At 42.5% G+C, this 18361-nt stretch overlaps 1 protein-coding gene across 1 annotated transcript; it reads right to left on the bottom strand.

Moving 5' to 3' along the window:
* Positions 1-302: 302 nt before the first annotated feature.
* Positions 303-14099, bottom strand: LOC306872960 (calmodulin-regulated spectrin-associated protein 3-like). Its single transcript, XM_079421933.1, has 19 exons — positions 13798-14099; positions 10808-11025; positions 10580-10720; positions 10053-10139; positions 9846-9878; positions 8865-8912; positions 7412-7550; positions 7175-7314; positions 6960-7053; positions 6825-6876; positions 6678-6736; positions 6468-6498; positions 4481-6317; positions 4283-4401; positions 3909-4204; positions 3693-3744; positions 3478-3596; positions 2564-2682; positions 303-2477 (listed from the first exon to the last, which is right to left on the bottom strand). The coding sequence occupies exons 1-19, from the start codon at positions 13928-13930 to the stop codon at positions 2175-2177; spliced, it is 4020 nt and encodes a 1339-aa protein (XP_079278059.1). The 5' UTR covers positions 13931-14099; the 3' UTR covers positions 303-2174.
* Between the last annotated feature and the right edge of the window lie 4262 nt (positions 14100-18361).

The raw sequence follows: 18361 nt of genomic DNA, 5'->3' as shown, positions 1-18361 counted from the left end.
CTCGGGCACAAATGCTGCAGGATCCTCTGTGCTTCTCATAATCTCTCTCTTCACCATCTGTGCATTAAACAGGCAAATGAATCATTGCTGTGAGGATTAAACAAAACTATGTAAACGCTCAGTGTGTGTGAACCGTGTGTGTCAGTGATCTCATCAGCACGGCACTAATACTCTGACCTTTTGAAATACTTGAGAAAAACACTCTTTCAAACATCAGATTCTATTTAAATATATATAGGTCCTCCAAATGTGTATATGTTGCCTGAGCACAACCAACTCACTTGTTGTCAGACCGCGGAGTTGAAATGTTAGAAATGATTTTATTGACCTACATGTTCATCATCACAAAGTCATCATCATCATCATATAGCAGGAAAAACACACAAGGATGATAATATATCCCAGCAGCCCCCCCCACACACACACACACACAGAGAGAGAGAGAGAGCAGGAGGTGATGAGACACATATCAGATGGAAAAGCCATGAGTCCTTCATATCTGATCCTGAAAGTCTCTTATATTCATTTACTATAGTACAAGTCCAAAAAACAGTAGTGGGATGCTTTTTGTGAGGTCATTACCCTTTCACCCTCATCCAACCCATCAGTCCTGAAACACACACATATGAAGGAAATGTCTACACACATACAGCACATGAGATACCAACACTGATGCTTATGATGGAGAGCCAATGGCTTTTAATACTGATCCAGGATCAGGTTCTCAGGACCATGCCTCACTCTGTTCAATAGTCCAGACATCTGCGCACACACATGAACACATGATGCCTACAGTCTTTGGAAGGCCAGAGACCCATCAGGAGGAAAGCGAGAATCATTTACTCCACACAGATTCATGAAGAATGGAAAGGCTGATGAAATATTATAAAAGAGAATAAGAGTTCTCAGCAAAATCATCTAGCCAAACAGAGACTAGATAGTGAAACCCAGCAGTGATTCTCACTAAAACTACAGTACCGGCTGACTTGAGATTCAAAACTTTGTATCTATAAGAGAAGAGAATACAGATCATAAAAATCAGAGAGAAACGCTTCAAGTGCTCAGTTGGTGTGACCATCAAGAGATATTTGGACTGAACCGAACGCTCACATGCAAACAGGAAGTCTGGTTTCCTCAGTCTGTCTTCATGCAGAGTCAGAAAACATGAGAAGGTCCTTCTGGTTGATCATAAACCGTTAACTCGATTCGCTTTGATATAGAGAGAGATTGTGTTGTGGATTTAGTGCTGGTAAGATTTGTGTTTATGGCACTTATAGTGGGTTTACATGATTTCAGCGTAGCTTAGGTGCGTTCACGCCTTGTCGTAATTACGAGAGACCAACTTGTAAAAAGCGTTCATGTCCTCGAAAAACTTGTAATTACAACTTGTAAACTAGGAATTTTCTAAGAGCCACGACTTGTACCATGTGACCACTGTACCACCTGACCACCTCAGTTGATAGTGTTGCCATAGAAATGCATAATTCTGAATCCAAGGATGTGAACAGCTCAGATTAGAACGGCACGTGTTGCTTCTCGATATTATCGTAATTATGACATGGCATGAATGCCGCATAGTTTAGCTTGGAGGGTGTGGCTATTTTGAGTGGATGGGGTTACTTGTGTGGGAAGGAGGGATTTATCTTAGCTGGAGTCATTAGGTGTGTTCAACTTAATGCAATGCTGTCCAGATCGAACGGGATATGACATAAAATTACCGCCAGAGTGATAAGAGAGCAGACAGCTTCTTATGCTTTTGAATCGCTCTCGCAATACTTTAATCGGTCTGTGCAGTGCAGATTCAAGTCGAACACATCTATTAGTTTGAGGGGGCGGAGTCTATAAAGACTTTTGTAAATGGGTTTATTCCAACAGGAGCAGTTTATCGCCGCAGGAGTGGTTTATTTTGAGTAGGTAGAAGGTGTGTTCGACTTGAAGCGGAGCTACGCAGAATGATCAGTGTATGACATAAACGTACCGTGAGAGTGATAAGAGAGGCGATGGATCCTGATGCTTTCGAATCGCTCTCGCGGTACTTTAATGTCAAACATACCTAGAGTCTATTTGGGCGTGGCTAGTTATGTAAATAGGAGGGGTTTATTCCAGTAGGTGTGGCTTATTTAAGTGGGAGCAGTTTATCTCCGCAGAAGTGGTTTATTTTGAGTAGGCAGAGTCTATTTGGGCGTGGCTACTTTTTTGGGAGTGCCATGTTTCTTAGTGTGCCAGAGCTGGGCGGGGATCGTGAAAGCGTCGACGCTCATGCTCAGGGTACGAGATGGAAGTGTATTGAACTGTTTCCTGTCGGAGCTGTATTTATAAATGGCCTCCACGGCTGCGGAGGAAATGACACGTGGGCCGACGCCGCAGAGTCGATGCAGCTCCTCCGACTGGCCGTCTAGGGTGTAGATGGCACGGAACTGACAGCTGGAATCACGCAGGAGAATCAGGAAGTGACTGGCAGAGCTCTTCTCCATCTCCTAGAGACCGGGGGGAATGTGAACATCAGAAATTGAAAGTGCACAAAGGGAGTAATGTCTGTGAAGAAACGTGAACAGTGACGCACCTCTATGATCTTGTTTTTCTGGGATTCATTGACTTTGCCAGCAAGGCAGCAGCGTGAGAGCGCGTTGTGAATGATGAACTTGTTGGATTTAAAACTGGGTTCCTTAAATAATTTAGGACCTGAGACAGAAGATAAAACTGTGAATAAACCGAGAACTGGAAAACGCTTTTATCCAAAGCGACTTACAAATAAGAAAAAGTAACTAAAACTAAAAGTTAACACTCTGTAAATACTCTATACACACCCTTTTAAGAAAATACAGAAACGAAATAAAATTGACAAATGCATACAACAACATTTCAAAAGTAAACATCAAAAGGGAAAAAACAAATAAATAAAATAAAAATAAAACCGATACTTATCCTTACCTTATCCTTATCATACTTACCTGTTCTAATGCAGTTAAACCTCTAAAGGGTGTTATTATGATTACCAACCACTCAGAAAACTTTATTATCTTCAGTCACGCTTTAGCAACCACCCTGAAGATCCTAGAAATTCCCCACCAATTACTCAGGACAGACCAGCTACCTGCTAGCAGAAGACCTCAACTAGCCTATGTTCTATAAGCTGACTAGCAATCATTCAGAACAGCCTAGCAATGCCCCCGAAAACAAAAGACCACCTTAGCAGCTGATTAGCAGTGCCCTATCCACTGTGAAAACCTTATTAACCCTACAGGAACAACTCAGAAATCACCCAGAACATCCTTTGTGGTGCCAAATCCATTCAGGACCATATTAGCAACACTCTAGCACCACAAAAAACATCCTAGCAACTTCTTAGTAACCACTCAGAACAAATTGGCAACCACATACAGAACTACAAATGACTTAAATTGCTCTAGAATTTCACACTAACACTAACTTTTTCAAACATGAAATTGATCTTAAAATCAACAATCAGTTCTTTACCTGTGTATTCTGGGAGTGAGGCTGGAGAAGAGGCATTGGAGGCATGTTCCCAGTCTTTTTCCCCATTCTGATTAGCCAACTGCCCTGATGACGTCACCTTTGAGGGCGACTCTGAACAACTGAGTTGTAGAGTGAGAGAGGAAGCTTTAGACAAAGTAAAGACAAAGATGAATGGAAGACAGAAGACAGAAAGACATGGCAGCTGGGTACAGTACCTCGCTGGCTTTTCAGTTGATAGAGATGCGCCATCTTTCATGTTAGCAATAACTGTGTTAGTGAACAAAACTTGTTTTAGAGCAAAATACAAACAGCTTCAAACTCTACTTCCATCTGACACTGCTAGTTGACAGTCCTGCCCCAAACTTATTCTGGTTGAACAAATGTTGCTGTTTCACTCATACAGAATTTAAGCACTAATGATGTGTGATTACCTGTTTTGTTCTTCCCCGGTGAGCGTGTGTGAGTAAGTTCATGGTTGTTGTGCGGCTTGTGTGCATGTTTTTTGACGCTGTGCTTTGCTGGTTTCTGTTTGAGAACCTTCCCTAGATCAGCCATTATCCTCAGCTGATGACGCCTTTCATACTCTGCCCTGGTGAACGCTCCTCGCCGCAGGGGCGTTCCTGGGGGCGTGGCTTTTGATGGAGGGGGTGGGGTGTATGAAGTGGGCAGCGACTGTGAAAGCAGCGGAGTTTGAGAAGGTCGCAGGCCATCCAGAGAAGCCTGTTGACTGTTGGAGAAAGCAGAGATCAGTGAGTCCTGAATGAAGGTCCTGAATGAACCGGTTTGGACAAGTAGGTGTTCTTACCTGTTCTCAGGGTCTTGCCCATGTCTTGAACATTTCTTGATCTCTTGAGCTCGTCTTTGCTGCCGTTCCAACAGCAGAGCTCTTTTCTGGGCCATCTCCTCCTCCGAAAGACCCTCCTCCTGAACACCCACAAAGACACATGTTACAAACACCTCAGACATGTACAGTTAGCCAAAGCACAAGCAGACTTTCACAAACCTTGAAAAACACACCGAGCCCCATCTTGCTCTCATTCTCTGTCTGGTCGCTCATGGAATCTGATGAGAATATTTCTGCACCCTGTTCCAAATCCGTGTCATCTCCCACCGTCCCCGCACCCTCAGTCTCATCTTTCACCGGGGCGCTGCTAAGCAGCATGTCACTTTCAAATGAGCACTCTGACGGGGCTCCTGAGCTATTCCCACCTCCAAAAAGTTCAGCTGGGAGCGCAGAAGGAGGTCCAGCCTCCAGCTCCAGGTTGAAGATTGGGGTGTGATGATCGCTGGAGCCAGATTCCGAGGTGCTCTCTTGAGGCGGAACAGATTGCAGTGGAGAGTCCTGGGTCGTGCATGGACCACCAAGTCGCAGCGAGGAGCAGGTCTGCACCTGGCACTGGCTCGGAGAGACTCGCCGCAGATGGGGAAGTGTGTCCACATTCTGTGGCGGCGTAAGGACACGTGTGAGAGGCTGGAAGCCGAGGTCTGTGGGGCGGGAGGGATGTTGCCGTTTGGGGCTCTTGAGAGCAGCACCACGGGATTTGCGTGGAGCAGATGCTGCTGAACTTTTAGGGGATCTGGGTGTGTCAGAAAGTTGTCCAGAGCGTGATGGAGATCCAGAGGGTGAAATGATACGGGTGGAGTCTCTATAAAGATTAGGGGGTGTACCAGGGGATTTAGAACCAGCCGGGATGACCCAGGCCTTGCTGGAGGTATGTGTCTTATTTGAGGGGGAGTTTTTCGGAGAACTCAGAGTTTTCTTTCCCATGAGCTTTTGCTGCTGTTCTGTAAGGCGCTGCATGTCCCTTTGTAGGGACTGTAGGGTGGAGGTTAGCTTGGCTACTGCCTCATTATATTCCACCAATGGTGGCTCTTTCCCCTCCTCTTTCTTCGTTTCAACAGAGAAGGTAACCTGTTTCTCCAATTTAGGTAGAGCTACTACATCACCAGCGTTCTCCATCTTCTTCTGCTCTCCATAATTTTCTTTCTTCTCCTCCTCCTCTCTGTCCTCCTCTTGTTGGAGCTGCTGCTCCATTCGTGTCAGTCGTTCATCCAGAGTTAGGGACTGCCCGTCATCTTCCAGTTCTTCCCCCTGTTTCTTCTGGAGTTGCAGGAAGGCAGTCTTACCCAGCCTCTGCCTGTGCTTGTTAAAGATGGCCTCGATCCGCCTCTTTTGAGCTTCAATTGCTCTACGTTTCTCCTCCAGACGTGCACCTAGCTCCTGCGCCTCCACTACCCCAACGGGGCTCATCATTGCAGGGCTCAACAACGACTCCACTTCCTGGGACTTGGAATTACTTGGGGATTCTGGCATCTTCCTTCTGCATTCAGCAAAGTTTGTCATGCGACCAGCCTTGGGACCGTTGACTGGGCTGGAGAAGGTTTTGGGAGAGTCTTCAGGTGTGTCGCAATCTCCATGGCTTTCTTGTGAACCAACAGGTTGTCGTTTGCGGTTCCCACAGCTATCACGCCCTCCTCCAATTGGCCGATACATCATCCCCGACCGGCAGGGGGCAGAGCTGCTCAGGCGGGCTTCACCCCCCTCAGGGGAGTGGAGATAAAAGCCAGACGGCGCTCCCTCTGGCCGCAGCCGAGGCTCATTGTGTACCGGACGGGCAGTATGAAAAATCTGTAATGCTTCTTCTATGGTAGGTAACTCTCCTAGAGGAGCGTGACCAATGAGTTTACTCAGATCCTCTGGGGGTGTATAAGGACCAGGGTTGGTTACCATTGTGAGGCTGTCTGTGCTGACGGAACGGAAGAGAGGATTGCCCATAACTACATCAACATCACTGTCCAGTGGGAATGGGATATTGAAGGCCACGGCAGAGAGAGGACGGCTGAGACAGAGAAATGGAAAAAGATTGAAGATCCCTGTTGCTTGATGAATGAATTATATAAATAAAAATGTTTAATGATTTACAGTACTATTTAGTCACATAATTTTGATGTACTTTCATGAACTGAAAGATCATTATAAAAAGACATACCTAATTTGCTTTTTGCTCCAGCCCCGTCCTTCTACATAACAAATATGAAAATAATAGATCAGTTACATACAAAACACAATAAAGATACATAATTTCAAATATAAAACTACAAATTCTACAAAAAGTAGAACTTGCAGTCCAAAGCCTAAAAGGAGAAAACAAACTCCACATGCAAAACAAACGAGAATCCACATTCCAGAGAGCTCTCACCAGACACAGAAGAGGACTGAGGCAGGAGCGACTGCTTCAGAAGGAAAGATGGAGCTCCACTGCAAAAAAAGATATCAAATCCCATGATGCAGTTCAACTGCTAACAAGATAAAGCAGCTTCCTAGTGTTTTGTAACAAGTGCTTTACCTGTTGCTGTTGCCACTGATCGGACTCGTGCAGTCGACCAGATCTGATGCATCTGTAGAACAACAGAGAGCCTTTAGAATCTGAATGTGCTGTGTGTTTTTGTGTTCATTCATATGTTTGTATGTTTATTTCCACCTGTTAGGTCCAGTGTGTGTTTGGGTTTGACAAAGTCTGGTTTCTGCACTTCGAACGTTGCGAACAGCTCCGAAAGGAAGCACATAATGTTCACCTTTTGGGGTCAAAAGACAAAATGCTAATATATGTATCATTTATTTATTATACATTTCATAATTCTCAAACACTATGCTGCATGTCCATCTCACTTCTAAAATGGGTGGGGCATCTCTCACCTGTAAAGTGGGCGGGGCATAGAGTAAATCCTCCAGCTGTAGGGGGCAGCATGTGTTTAGGTGACTTTTACAAAACTCTCTGATCAGCTGGAGATTGTACATACTGTCTGCCACAGACATGGTGTCCTTCAAACACACATCTACAGAGAAAAAGAGAGATGAGTAACTGACATTTGTAAAAAGTGGGTAGTTTGGTTTCAGTTTGTCTGTAGACAGCCAGATAAATGTGTGTTTTACCCTCCAGGGGCAGAATCTGAGGACAGTAGAAGTGAATGGCAGCAGCGATGGCGCAGCCGTTAGACAGATCCTTCACTCCAGAAACCACCACAAACACCGGAGTCTGTTTAGACTGAACCTTATCTTTCCGGTAACGGATCTAAGACAGACAGACAGACAGCAGGAAAACTGTTCAGATGTGAACAGAAGAAAGATCATTTAAAATATATTTATTTAAAAAGAAAGACTGTCAAAGAAAACCAGGGAGGCAATAGCAACAACAACATACAGTCTTCTTTCAAGTGAATCAGATTCACTTTTGTTCTGTCCGACTGATTCACAGAATCAGATTCATTCACTGTTCATTTCAGCACTATCAGTGAATGTGCATTTGATAGAAAAGTGCATCAAACTCATCACAGTCCTTCAGTGACTGATCACTGAGTGAATGTCAGCGTGCAGGAGGAGTCGCTCTCAGAGAGCTGTTCAGATCCGCTCACACACACACACACACACATACACACACACGCACACACACGAAGCAGAACCACAAACCAGCCAGTGTGTACAATACAAACACACACTCATGATCTCATAAAAACATGTCTGGCTCACATTTCACCCCAGAACCAAAAAAAAATAATAATAAATAAAATCACACTGTACATAAAGATAATTAAGCCTATATTTAAAACTACTACGTCTTTTTTTTTTACAAAGTCAAAATATACACTTTTTTACTGTAAATGAAAAAATCTCATTATCGTAATGCCTAAAAAAGTCATGTTTTCAATCTGCGTAATTCTCAATAGTGATTCGAATTAGTGAAATACAGTACTTTAGGGTTAGGAATTACAATAAAACTTGATTAAAGCCAATGTAAATTATAGGTTGTACAACAAACACTGCTCGTGCATTCCACTGCTTTATAATCGCATTTAATATTTATAAAATGTCATGAATACTTCATTACGCAAATTTAAATGCTAAAAGCGGGCTATATTTATTTAAAATTTAGTTTCATATTTTTTTGATTTGGGAGGAAATCTGGAAAATGTTCATGGTTTCATGAGTCACTCACACACAGACGACAGCAGGACAGGTGAAGGGTGACGGGGAAGAACAAAACACTGATGTGTGTGAGTGTGTGAATATGTGATGTGAAATATAGGCTTCAGCGAGGTGGAGCACCATCCAGAGTCCAGCCATGGAAATACAGCAGGTGACAGCAAGAATTAACCAAAGAATGTGAAAGAATGTGTAAAACTGCAAGAAAACCTGAATTATATGCAAAAGTAATAAAGTAATCTGCAACCAAGAATACACCAAGAACCATGTGTTTCCTGCAGAGATCTGTGACAGAAGCGAAATCAAACACAGGACAGCGATGACGTCATGCAGAGGTGTGTGTGTGTGTGTGTGTGTGTGTGTGTGTGTGTGAGTGATGGAGACAGGAGGCGGGCGGATACGTTACCACAGGAGGCTTATTCCCCGACTCCTTCAAACAAAATGCGATGGCATGCTGGGTGCAGTATGGCAGAGAGAGCACACAGGTAAATGCCCAGGGGTCGTCGCTACGGCAACCAGATTCACACACAGTCACATGACAAACAGCAGTAACAGGGGGCGGAGACAATGCTGGATCCCCACCCCCTGATTCCTATTGGCTGGACCGATATCAGCGCTCATGTCATTCAACGGAAGAGGTCAAAGGGTACATTGTGTGTTCTGAGACAAAGGAGAAAGGCCAAATATTGGTAAATACACGAACGTTCAAAAGTTTGGGTCAGCAGTATTTTTTTTTTAAAGAAATTGATGCAAGGATGCATTAAATTGATCAGAATGACAGTGAAGACATTTATAATGTTTCAAATAAATGCTGTTCTTTTGAACTTTCTATTCATCTGTGAATCCTGAAAAATAAAATTAATCACAGTTTTCCTAAAATATTGTGCAGCACTGCTGTTTTCAACATTGATAATAATCAGAAATGTTTGTTGAGCAGTAAATCAGTATATTATTATGATTTCTGAAGATCATGTGACTGAAGACTGCAGTAATGATGCTGAAAATGATCACAGAAATACATTATATTTGAACATTCACACAGAAAGCAGTTATTTTACAATTAAAAAATATTTCATTTTTATGTATATTTTATGTAAAGTTTTTAATGTATATTTGATCAAATAAATGCAGCCTTGGTGATCAGAACAGATTTTCAAAACCATCACAAAATCATACCAACCCCATTCAAAACACATCAATCCATCAGAATAAGGCACTCCTGCCGGGTGCGTGGCATACAGACACTCTTGATACATGAAGCAAACTCTGGTTTGAGTCATACACAATCACATATGCAATGAGGACGTCTTATTAATCAAGAAGCCAGTGCGTCCCGTCCGTAACTGAGACTCAGGCTGATGTGTGTGTTATTAGCTGTAATACTCACTGGGACCAGTTTCCAGTACCAGCGCTGCGGGCACTGAGAGGAGAGAGATGAGCGTTAGTGTCAGTAACACAGTGTGTGTGTGTGTGTGTGTGCGCGTGTGTGTGTGCGCGCGTGTGTGTGCGTGTGTGTGTGTGTGTGCGCGCGTGTGTGTGTGTGCGCGTGCGTGTGTGTGTGCGTGCGTGTGTGCGCGTGTGTGTGTTCACTCACAGATGGCTGAGCCGGCTGCAGGTCTGTGCAGGTGTTTGACTTCAGATTATCCTCAACATTAGCACTTTCTCGCAGCTTCTGATTCACCTGCACAAGAAATGAAACTCAGACGACTTCAGGATCATGCAGTCCAACACATCCAGATCTGAACAGGAGCAGCTCATTCTGAACTTCCTGTTTGTTTAAACACTGATTCCAGATCCTTTTTACTGCATTCACAGTAACAGCCAAGCCCTGCCTTTATATCCGGTTTCACTCCACTTCTTTAAAAGACGCTTAATATCTGGTAACGTCATTGATTTGATGACACTATCAGATGAGAACAAAACTTACTGAACTTTGCTGAGGAATTTGACTTTGTCTTATATTTGATGATGTTTGCTTATTTTCCTGCCTTTAACTATGAAGCTGCTTTGAAAGAATGGTATAAAGCACTGTAGAAATAAAGCTGACTTGACTTCTGAGTTTTGGCCTGGTGGTTCTACTGTGAGCTAGATCTGATTCTAGACTGAGGATCAGGAATGAACCTTGTTTATCCAGAAGAGCAGCGAGTTCTCCCAGTTCCTGTTGGACCCGAACTGATCCGTCTCCTTCGTCATCTTAACCTGACCCACGGTTTCCATTGCGCTCAGGGACATCAGCGAATCAATCACGGCCAGATGGGCCCCCTGCAACCAATCAGAGAAGAGAGAGACGTCTGTCAGCCAATCAAATCACATGCATTAGTGCAGTGAGTCTGTGTATGGTTCACTCACCATGTTAATGGGTTTCTGGCTCAGCTGGTCCGTGTGGAGCGGGATCAGGTCATGCTGGCTGAGGAGCTGCAGCAGAGAGCTGAGGTCTCTAGGTGGCGCTGTGACGCCGGACAGAGCGAGAGAGGAAAACACTCTGCAGTACAGATCGCCGGAGAGCAGGAGGTGCTCCAGAGCGGGAGAGACGCCTCCATCCTCCTTTAGAGCCGCAGAAACACTCTCTACAGACACAGAGCAATGCAGCGATCAAACATAATTAACCTCACGGAGATTACACTACACTGTAAACAAATTTAAAAAATAAGTTGAGCCAACTTAAACGTTTAAGGCAACCAGCTTCAGCAGATTTTTGAGTTCTCTCAACTTATTTTTTTAGGAAATTTCTCAACTTTTTGTTGTATAAACTTAAAACTAGAAGTTGAGAACTCAAAAATCTGCTGAAGCTGGTTGCCTTAAACTTTTAAATTGGCCCTTTTTATTTAAATTGGCCCTTTCTATTCATCAATAGCTGTTTCCATCACACTGTTTTATGAGCATTTTGAAATATTGCATGAGTGATGGGAAAATAAATCCTTAATTTGCAATGTTTTTATGCTCGCTTGAGGGGATTTTTTTCTCGTGGAAAAAGGGTGAAGGTGAATAATGGGAGATGGAAATGCATTTGCTGAAACTCCTCCATGCCCATCAAAAATACCACTGATTTGCGCTAAGGGACGGCATTACCTGACTAACGAGCAGACTGATCTCGTCACACAGCATCTGAAATGTTGTCATGGTAATTCTGAAGCATTCCCGAGCAACAGTGTATTTCTGTATAATCGCCTCCAGAACGCTCTTACATGACTGCGATCACAAACAGCAGCATCCGCCTCTGAAAGCAATGACTGCATTCATTGTGTTTCGCCTGCTCTCTCTGAGACACAAGTCATTTATTATATCTGATCATTATTATATCCAGTGGTTTCTCACACTCTTCTTAGTGCAAGTTTATCAGGAAGTGATGATTTTGTTCTCACTAACTCCTTGGATGGAAACATTCGCAAATGTTTTATTAAGTTAAATGTGAAACTTTGGATGGAAAACCGGCTATTGACACATTAATCTGATTAAAAGATTTCTGTTTCGTCTGTGCTAACAGCAGAGAGAAGACGATAAAGAGATTTTGACTGTGATGCGACCTGCATGAGTCTGACACACAGTCAGAGAGAGAGAGTCAGTCACAAGAGACACTTCATGATGTGTTTCTCTCAGTCACGCAAACCCCTCACACACACACACACACACACACACACAGTGACCCACATCCAGAGTCTTTGGTCAGAGCAGCACAAATGATCTGAGAAGAACGCCAGCGCTCACACACAGAGAGCAGAGCAGGACACCTGTGTGTATATATACACGTGTGTGTGTGTGTGTGTGTGTGTGTGCTTGCTGGGCCACTACTAACATCACTAGAGCTGAATGAAGAGTCTCCACTCCTCTCCAGTTCTCATGACCTACATCTGAATCACTACAGACACAAACACAGCAGCTCATCACAGAACTGATCATTTGATAGATGATAGATTTGGACAGATGAAGTATTTCTGGGTCATCGTGTGAAAATCATTATTACAAAATAAACCCTGACAGGTGACTGGTACCCTCCTGAAGGGGTTATTTCTGATATCGACTGACTGAATTGACCAGTTTAGAATCAAGTATTTCAGAGCAACGTATAATAACGCATGTATTATTAAGACATTAAAAGATATATATGGGCCATTCGCTGAATGGGTGCCATTTCTGTCCCCAGAAACAAATATGCATGAAAAGCATGCAGTCCGTGTGGTTATTTTATATGTATTTGCTCATTTTAACCTAAAATCTCAATCCTGTTTCAGTCCTGTTACTAATATTGTCATATATGTGACTCAGGACCACAAAACCAGTCATAAGGATCTTTTTGAAATTACATCATCTGAAAGCTGAATAAATAATCTTTCCATTGATGTATGGTTTGTTATGATAGGACAATATTTGGCTGAGATACAACTATTAGAAAATCTGGAATCTGAGGGAGCAAAAAAATCTAAATATTGAGAAAATCTCCTTTAAAGTTGTTCAAATGAAGTTCTTAGCAATGCATATTACTAATCAAAAATGAAGCATTGATATATTTACGGTAGGAAATTTACTAAATATATTCGTGGAACATGATCTTAATATCCTAATGATTTTTGTCATAAAAGAGAAATGTATAATTTTGATCCATACAATGTATTGTTGTCTATTGCTACAAATATACCTGTGTTACTCATGACTGCTCTTGTGCTGCAGGGTCACAGATATATTTACTGAGTAACAGTAACAGCAGCGAGTAGTGTCATCTGATTTATTAATGTAAATATTAGGCTACATCCATATTAATGTACATACATTTGAAAAAGCATCTTTTTTCTCTATATTTTGGCCTTTCTATCCACACTGACACCATGTTTTTGCCCAGAGAAAAGGCTGTTCTAGTGTTGTTTTATATGACATTCCTGCAAGCTGAGTGTGACCTGCACTAAAAGAAAACAAGATCTATTTGTATTTCTAGATTAGGTGCTTTTTTTTGGAAGTGTTTTGGAAGCAAATGGCACCGATTCGGTGGAATGGCCCATATATTTGAAGCAGAAGCCTCCGGGCCTCCTCAGACAATGATGCTCCATCCAAACTCCTGCGACGCAAAAACAAGACCCCCGCCTGTGTGTGTGTGAGTGTGTGTGTGTTAATATTCGGGGTTGGTGGAAATAGTGTGCTATTGTAGTGTGTTGGAGCTGCTTCATCACTGCTATACGACCAGCTGCTGATTCACTGGATCTCACACACCCGCGGTGACGCCCTGCGCTCCGGTACAAGCGCTCATCTCCAACACACACACACACACACACACACACACACACAGTCTCTGCGGCAGCGCGCGGATGCTGAGTGTGGTGCTGATGCTGTGGACGCACGCAGAGGTTTACCTTCTTCAGGTCCGCGGCTCCGGTCGAGCAGCCAGCGCACACCGGCGCAGGTCTTGGCTCGGGTGGGGTCGTACCGATCCAGCGGGCAGATGTCCGGCACCGGCGCGCCACTCTTCGCCGCGGACGCGTCCATCGCCAAGCGGACGCGAGAGGAACAATGAAATGACGGGCGAAAAGGCGCTTCCTACGGCGTCATTGCGCGGTGTGACCGGCAGATGCGCCACACACCGGAGAGCGCGATGATCCGTCACCGAACGCGCCGCGGAACGTCCCCCTCGCGCATGACGCAGCCTCCGAGCGTCAGGTGTCCGCCGGAGCTGTCAATCACACCGCGGCCGTCCAATCACGCGTCAGGAAGGGCGGGGCCAAGACAGAACGACAGAGAGAAAGAAAGACTTTGACTTTTAAAATCTCTTTAATTTACACTATTTCTCAACACATTACAGATCTAATACACAGAATAAGCAGAACACAAGCAATTTTCCCAATTAAAAAACTCACTCAGAGTCACTAAAGCATCTCTCAGAGTCAGACCCCATCTCATTTAGAAAAAAGCTACATTATCAGTTTGTTTATAATATGCAATTTCAACAGCAACCCTAAATCTACCAATGATTAAAAAAGAGGCAACAAGTCAACATCTTGACCAGCATTTTTACATGGATGTGTTCAGGATTACTAACTGGGCTAAAATGAGCAAGCACACAGCGTTCACTGCTGCTCAGACCTGCAACCAACAATAAAAAGGGGTTCATAATCAGTTTTTCTAAAATCACAAAAAGTGCAGTAAGCCTTGAACACTCACAAAAGAAGTGAAGCACAGCGTCAGAATCCTTACCAAAAGAGTAGCCGACGCTGTGAAGTATTCTCCACATTTGTTGGGAATGGAAGGCTTCTACAGCAGCCTGATGGAGTCACATCACTGAGCACAGGAAGGCAAGGCCTGCATTTACCATCTCTTCTTTCCCTCAACTGCACAAACTGTACTGGTTTAGCACAAATATGAGTAACTATAGTTCTTCCCCATACTTTGGAAATCTAAAAATTCAAACCCTTTTAATAAAATAACCTTAATGTTGCCTTCAATTTCCAAATCTTTTGTGATACTTTTAATGCTGGAAAGGTCTCAAACAGCAAGCCATCATTCAGAGGGTCTAACACTGTAACCTCACAGTGCTGAAGCTGCCAGATTATTCATTATTAATCATCTCCCTCTATAGGAGAGCTGTGGGAGAATCCACTTCCACTTTAGGATTTACCAATGACCCGGTCAGCCCTGTTCTTCTCCATATACTGATCAGTCCCAAAATAAAGAAACCATCTTGAGCCCATTTACACTGCTTTGGCATTATCTCCCATCAACAAAGAATTACATCTTTCCCCATTTACACCTGCACAGATAACTTCAAACATGAAATTACATTTTCAACATCATTTGAATGTCTAATTATCAGAGTTACATCATCTGCATACGCTATGCGTTTTATTGGGGAACTTTAGGGCAAACCACACAAACTCAATAGAAATAGCATAGAGTTAACCTGATAAAGGATACCCTGTCTTATTCCTGTCACTGAAAAGGGACTATAAATATCACCATACATGAGCCTAGAAAGAAAGAAGACAGAAGGAAAGAGAGAAAGACAGGAAGTGTTCACTCGACTCCTCCAGCAGAGGGAGCCCAGCTCTGATTATCAGCCTTTCATACTTAAATTATCATAAATGCATTCATGTTGATTATACTCTTTAATTCAGTTATTGTTTGCAACAATTAAAAATAATATATATGCGTTTCAGATGGATTTGTTAGATCTTTCTGTGAGGATTTTACAGCAACATTTTCTGTGAAGTGGCTCACAAACCTTTTTAATATTATGCAAAATAAAATAGATTTTGAATTAAAAAAAATTAACGTAACATTGCACAGGAAAAAAATGCTAATTTATATTTTCCAGATATTATTTGTAATTTCTTCTGGATTACAGCAATAACAACAAAGCAAACACAATATGTTTATAAAGACAATGGTTTTCTCACACTGTAAAATGGATCTATATACACTAAAGAACACTTAGAATTACAAGTTCTGCCTTTAATTTAACCTTGTAATTTCAACTCAAATATTAATCCGACTTAAAAAGTTAAATCTTGCAAAGTTAAAAAAAGAAGTTTGTTAAATTGAATGAACTTGAATGTGATGCATTATATATAATGTTGATATATAACACACTTCAGCGGTCTGTAAGCTTTAGGAAGGTTGTCCCTCACATGTTTAGAGGGCCTTGCATTAAAAGTGAAAGCCCTGAATCTTCCAGAAGCACAACATCTGAGGGACTGAACCTCATGTGACGAGTGAATGCAGAAGAACCGGTTCAGAGCAAATAAAACAGGATCTCGTCGTTACTCTGCTGATAATCAGAGCACATTAGCGGAGGAGTGCACAGTCATTATCACTCTCTAGATTATCAGTTTTATCACCGCTTCGGTTTAGAGTCACTCGTTTCCTCAGGAACCTGACTCACAAACAACAGCACAGACTTTACAGGAGGCTTCTCACACGGTAAAGAAACGCTGCTTGTTTTCCTGATTAATGAACCGGCAGAGCTGTGTGTACTGTGTGCATGTTTACTCTCTAATGAAGTGTGTGAGCCGGGATGGGCGGATCCTCCTCCAGGACTCTGTGTGGATCCAGTGACCTCAGATCCGTCGCGTCCTGGACACGACTCAAGAGAGCGGTCTCACCGCAGAAAAAGAGGAAGAAGAAGAAGAGGTCCTTGCTGATGCTGCTGCTCGGCGACAGCAGAAGAGCATCCCTGTCTCCTAAGAGACTGTTGCTAGGCGACAGGAGGCGGCGGGCAGCGCTGCACAAGAGATTCTCCATGAACTGGAAGTAATGACTCAACCGGAGACAAATGCTTGACTTTGGAGCAATGGGATTCACTGTGTGCGGGGTATCATGATCGTTCTGCTGTGAAGTGTGGTAAACTTCCAGCAGTGTTGCGTAACTCGTGTTTCACTGCTGTAAATTACTCTGTTGCAGATAGCACATTAATAACTGAGCATGTAATCACTTCATCCTGTGATGGTGAATGTGGGTCAGACACATACAAACGCCTGCTTTGTTTCTAACGCACACCGTCCAGATCTTACAGGAGGGTTTATATCAAGCTGTATTAGACTCGTCTGGTCTTCATTCACAACTGTTTTCACACAAGTACAGCAATGGCTGGCAAAATGAGAAAAAGGACATCAAATATTGTAAAATTATGACCAATGCAAGAAGTCAGTCATATGATGTTTGAATAAATCTGTTTAAACCACACAAGAAAAAAAAACATGCTTCTGGCAAATCATAATTATGAAATAAAATGTGGAAATTATGAGATACTAAGTCCTAGTCTAATTACACTATAAAAAGGCAATTATTTTATTTGGACTTGTATGTAATAATTATGACAAACTTGAAAATGGGATACTAATTTATAATTATGAAATAAAAAGTCACAATTAAAAGATAACCATAGTTGTCTAAACCTTTATATATTGTCATAACTTTAATTGTCATAAATCATAATTATGACCTTCAAGCTTATATTCCTAATTTATCATAATGGCTTTCATAACTTAAACTTGCGTCAATAATGATTGTTTCTGTCATAATTTCTACTTTGTGTGTCAATTATAATCCACCAAAGCTTTTTCCCACCAACCCTGCTGAAAAACATAAAACATAGAGCCCTGCCCAAAACACAATAGAAAATGTAATGGGTTTAATGGTTATGATGGGAACTGTATTGGTTTTAATGGAAACTATAATGGGGTCGACTGGTGTGTGATGGATTCTATTGGTGGGATGTTAAATACTATTGGAAAAATGCCCAAAACACACTACAAAAAGGAATTTTGTAATGGTTTATAATGGTATTTTAATGGAAACCATTGGAATTTCTGTGATTGTTTCCATTGGGCTTCTATTGTTTGTTTTGAGCAGGGTTTCCTTCCATGAAAAAACAGGCCATTGTTTTGGTCTTCTTCCACCTTTGAGCTCCCCAGAAGAAAGCATCACAGGTTTGAAGGACATGAGGGTGTGTTTGTTAAAGCGGGTAAAATCCTCCAGTCACCTCAATCATCTTCTGCATCTCCAGAAACTTCTCCACCCAGATCCTGACGAGCTCCGGACGAACCTGCTCAACCTGGTTAATTACGGACTGCAATGTATCGTTTAATAACGAATGTTCAGAGGTGTCAGAGTTTGACTCATCTTAATTATATCTGATCTGAATGATTCCATATTAATGAATTGTTCTGAATAAAAGAACACAAGCCTGAATTACCGCTCCTGCGACGAGGCGTCGGACACATTCATCCTCCCACAGATCTGGATCTTAATAACACAGAAACTCATGTTAGACAGCCGTCTCCTGACGGTCAAAACCTGGTGAGATATTCATTTAAACAAAGGCAGTTTGTCCTGTCGCGTTTCCACTGATTGCGGAAGCCATTAGCTAAATAACGTTAGAATAGAAATACAGTAAACTGGAACACTATGGTGCTTCAAACCAGT

This window comes from Barbus barbus, assembly GCF_936440315.1.
Source record: "Barbus barbus genome assembly, chromosome: 7".
Classification (NCBI taxonomy): Eukaryota; Metazoa; Chordata; class Actinopteri; order Cypriniformes; family Cyprinidae; genus Barbus; species Barbus barbus.
This window is presented reverse-complemented; position numbering and strand designations above follow the sequence as displayed.

Bases quoted from the DNA above. Each gene is read 5' to 3' on its own strand.
- LOC306872960 (XM_079421933.1), bottom strand. From the start codon at position 13,930: ATGGACGCGTCCGCGGCGAAGAGTGGCGCGCCGGTGCCGGACATCTGC. The intron at 7,315-7,411 runs GTAAAACACACA...TTTTCTCTGTAG, and splicing joins TCAGATTCTGCCCCTGGAGG to ATGTGTGTTTGAAGGACACC. The intron at 4,205-4,282 runs GTAAGAACACCT...TTTCTCCAACAG, and splicing joins GGGCAAGACCCTGAGAACAG to TCAACAGGCTTCTCTGGATG.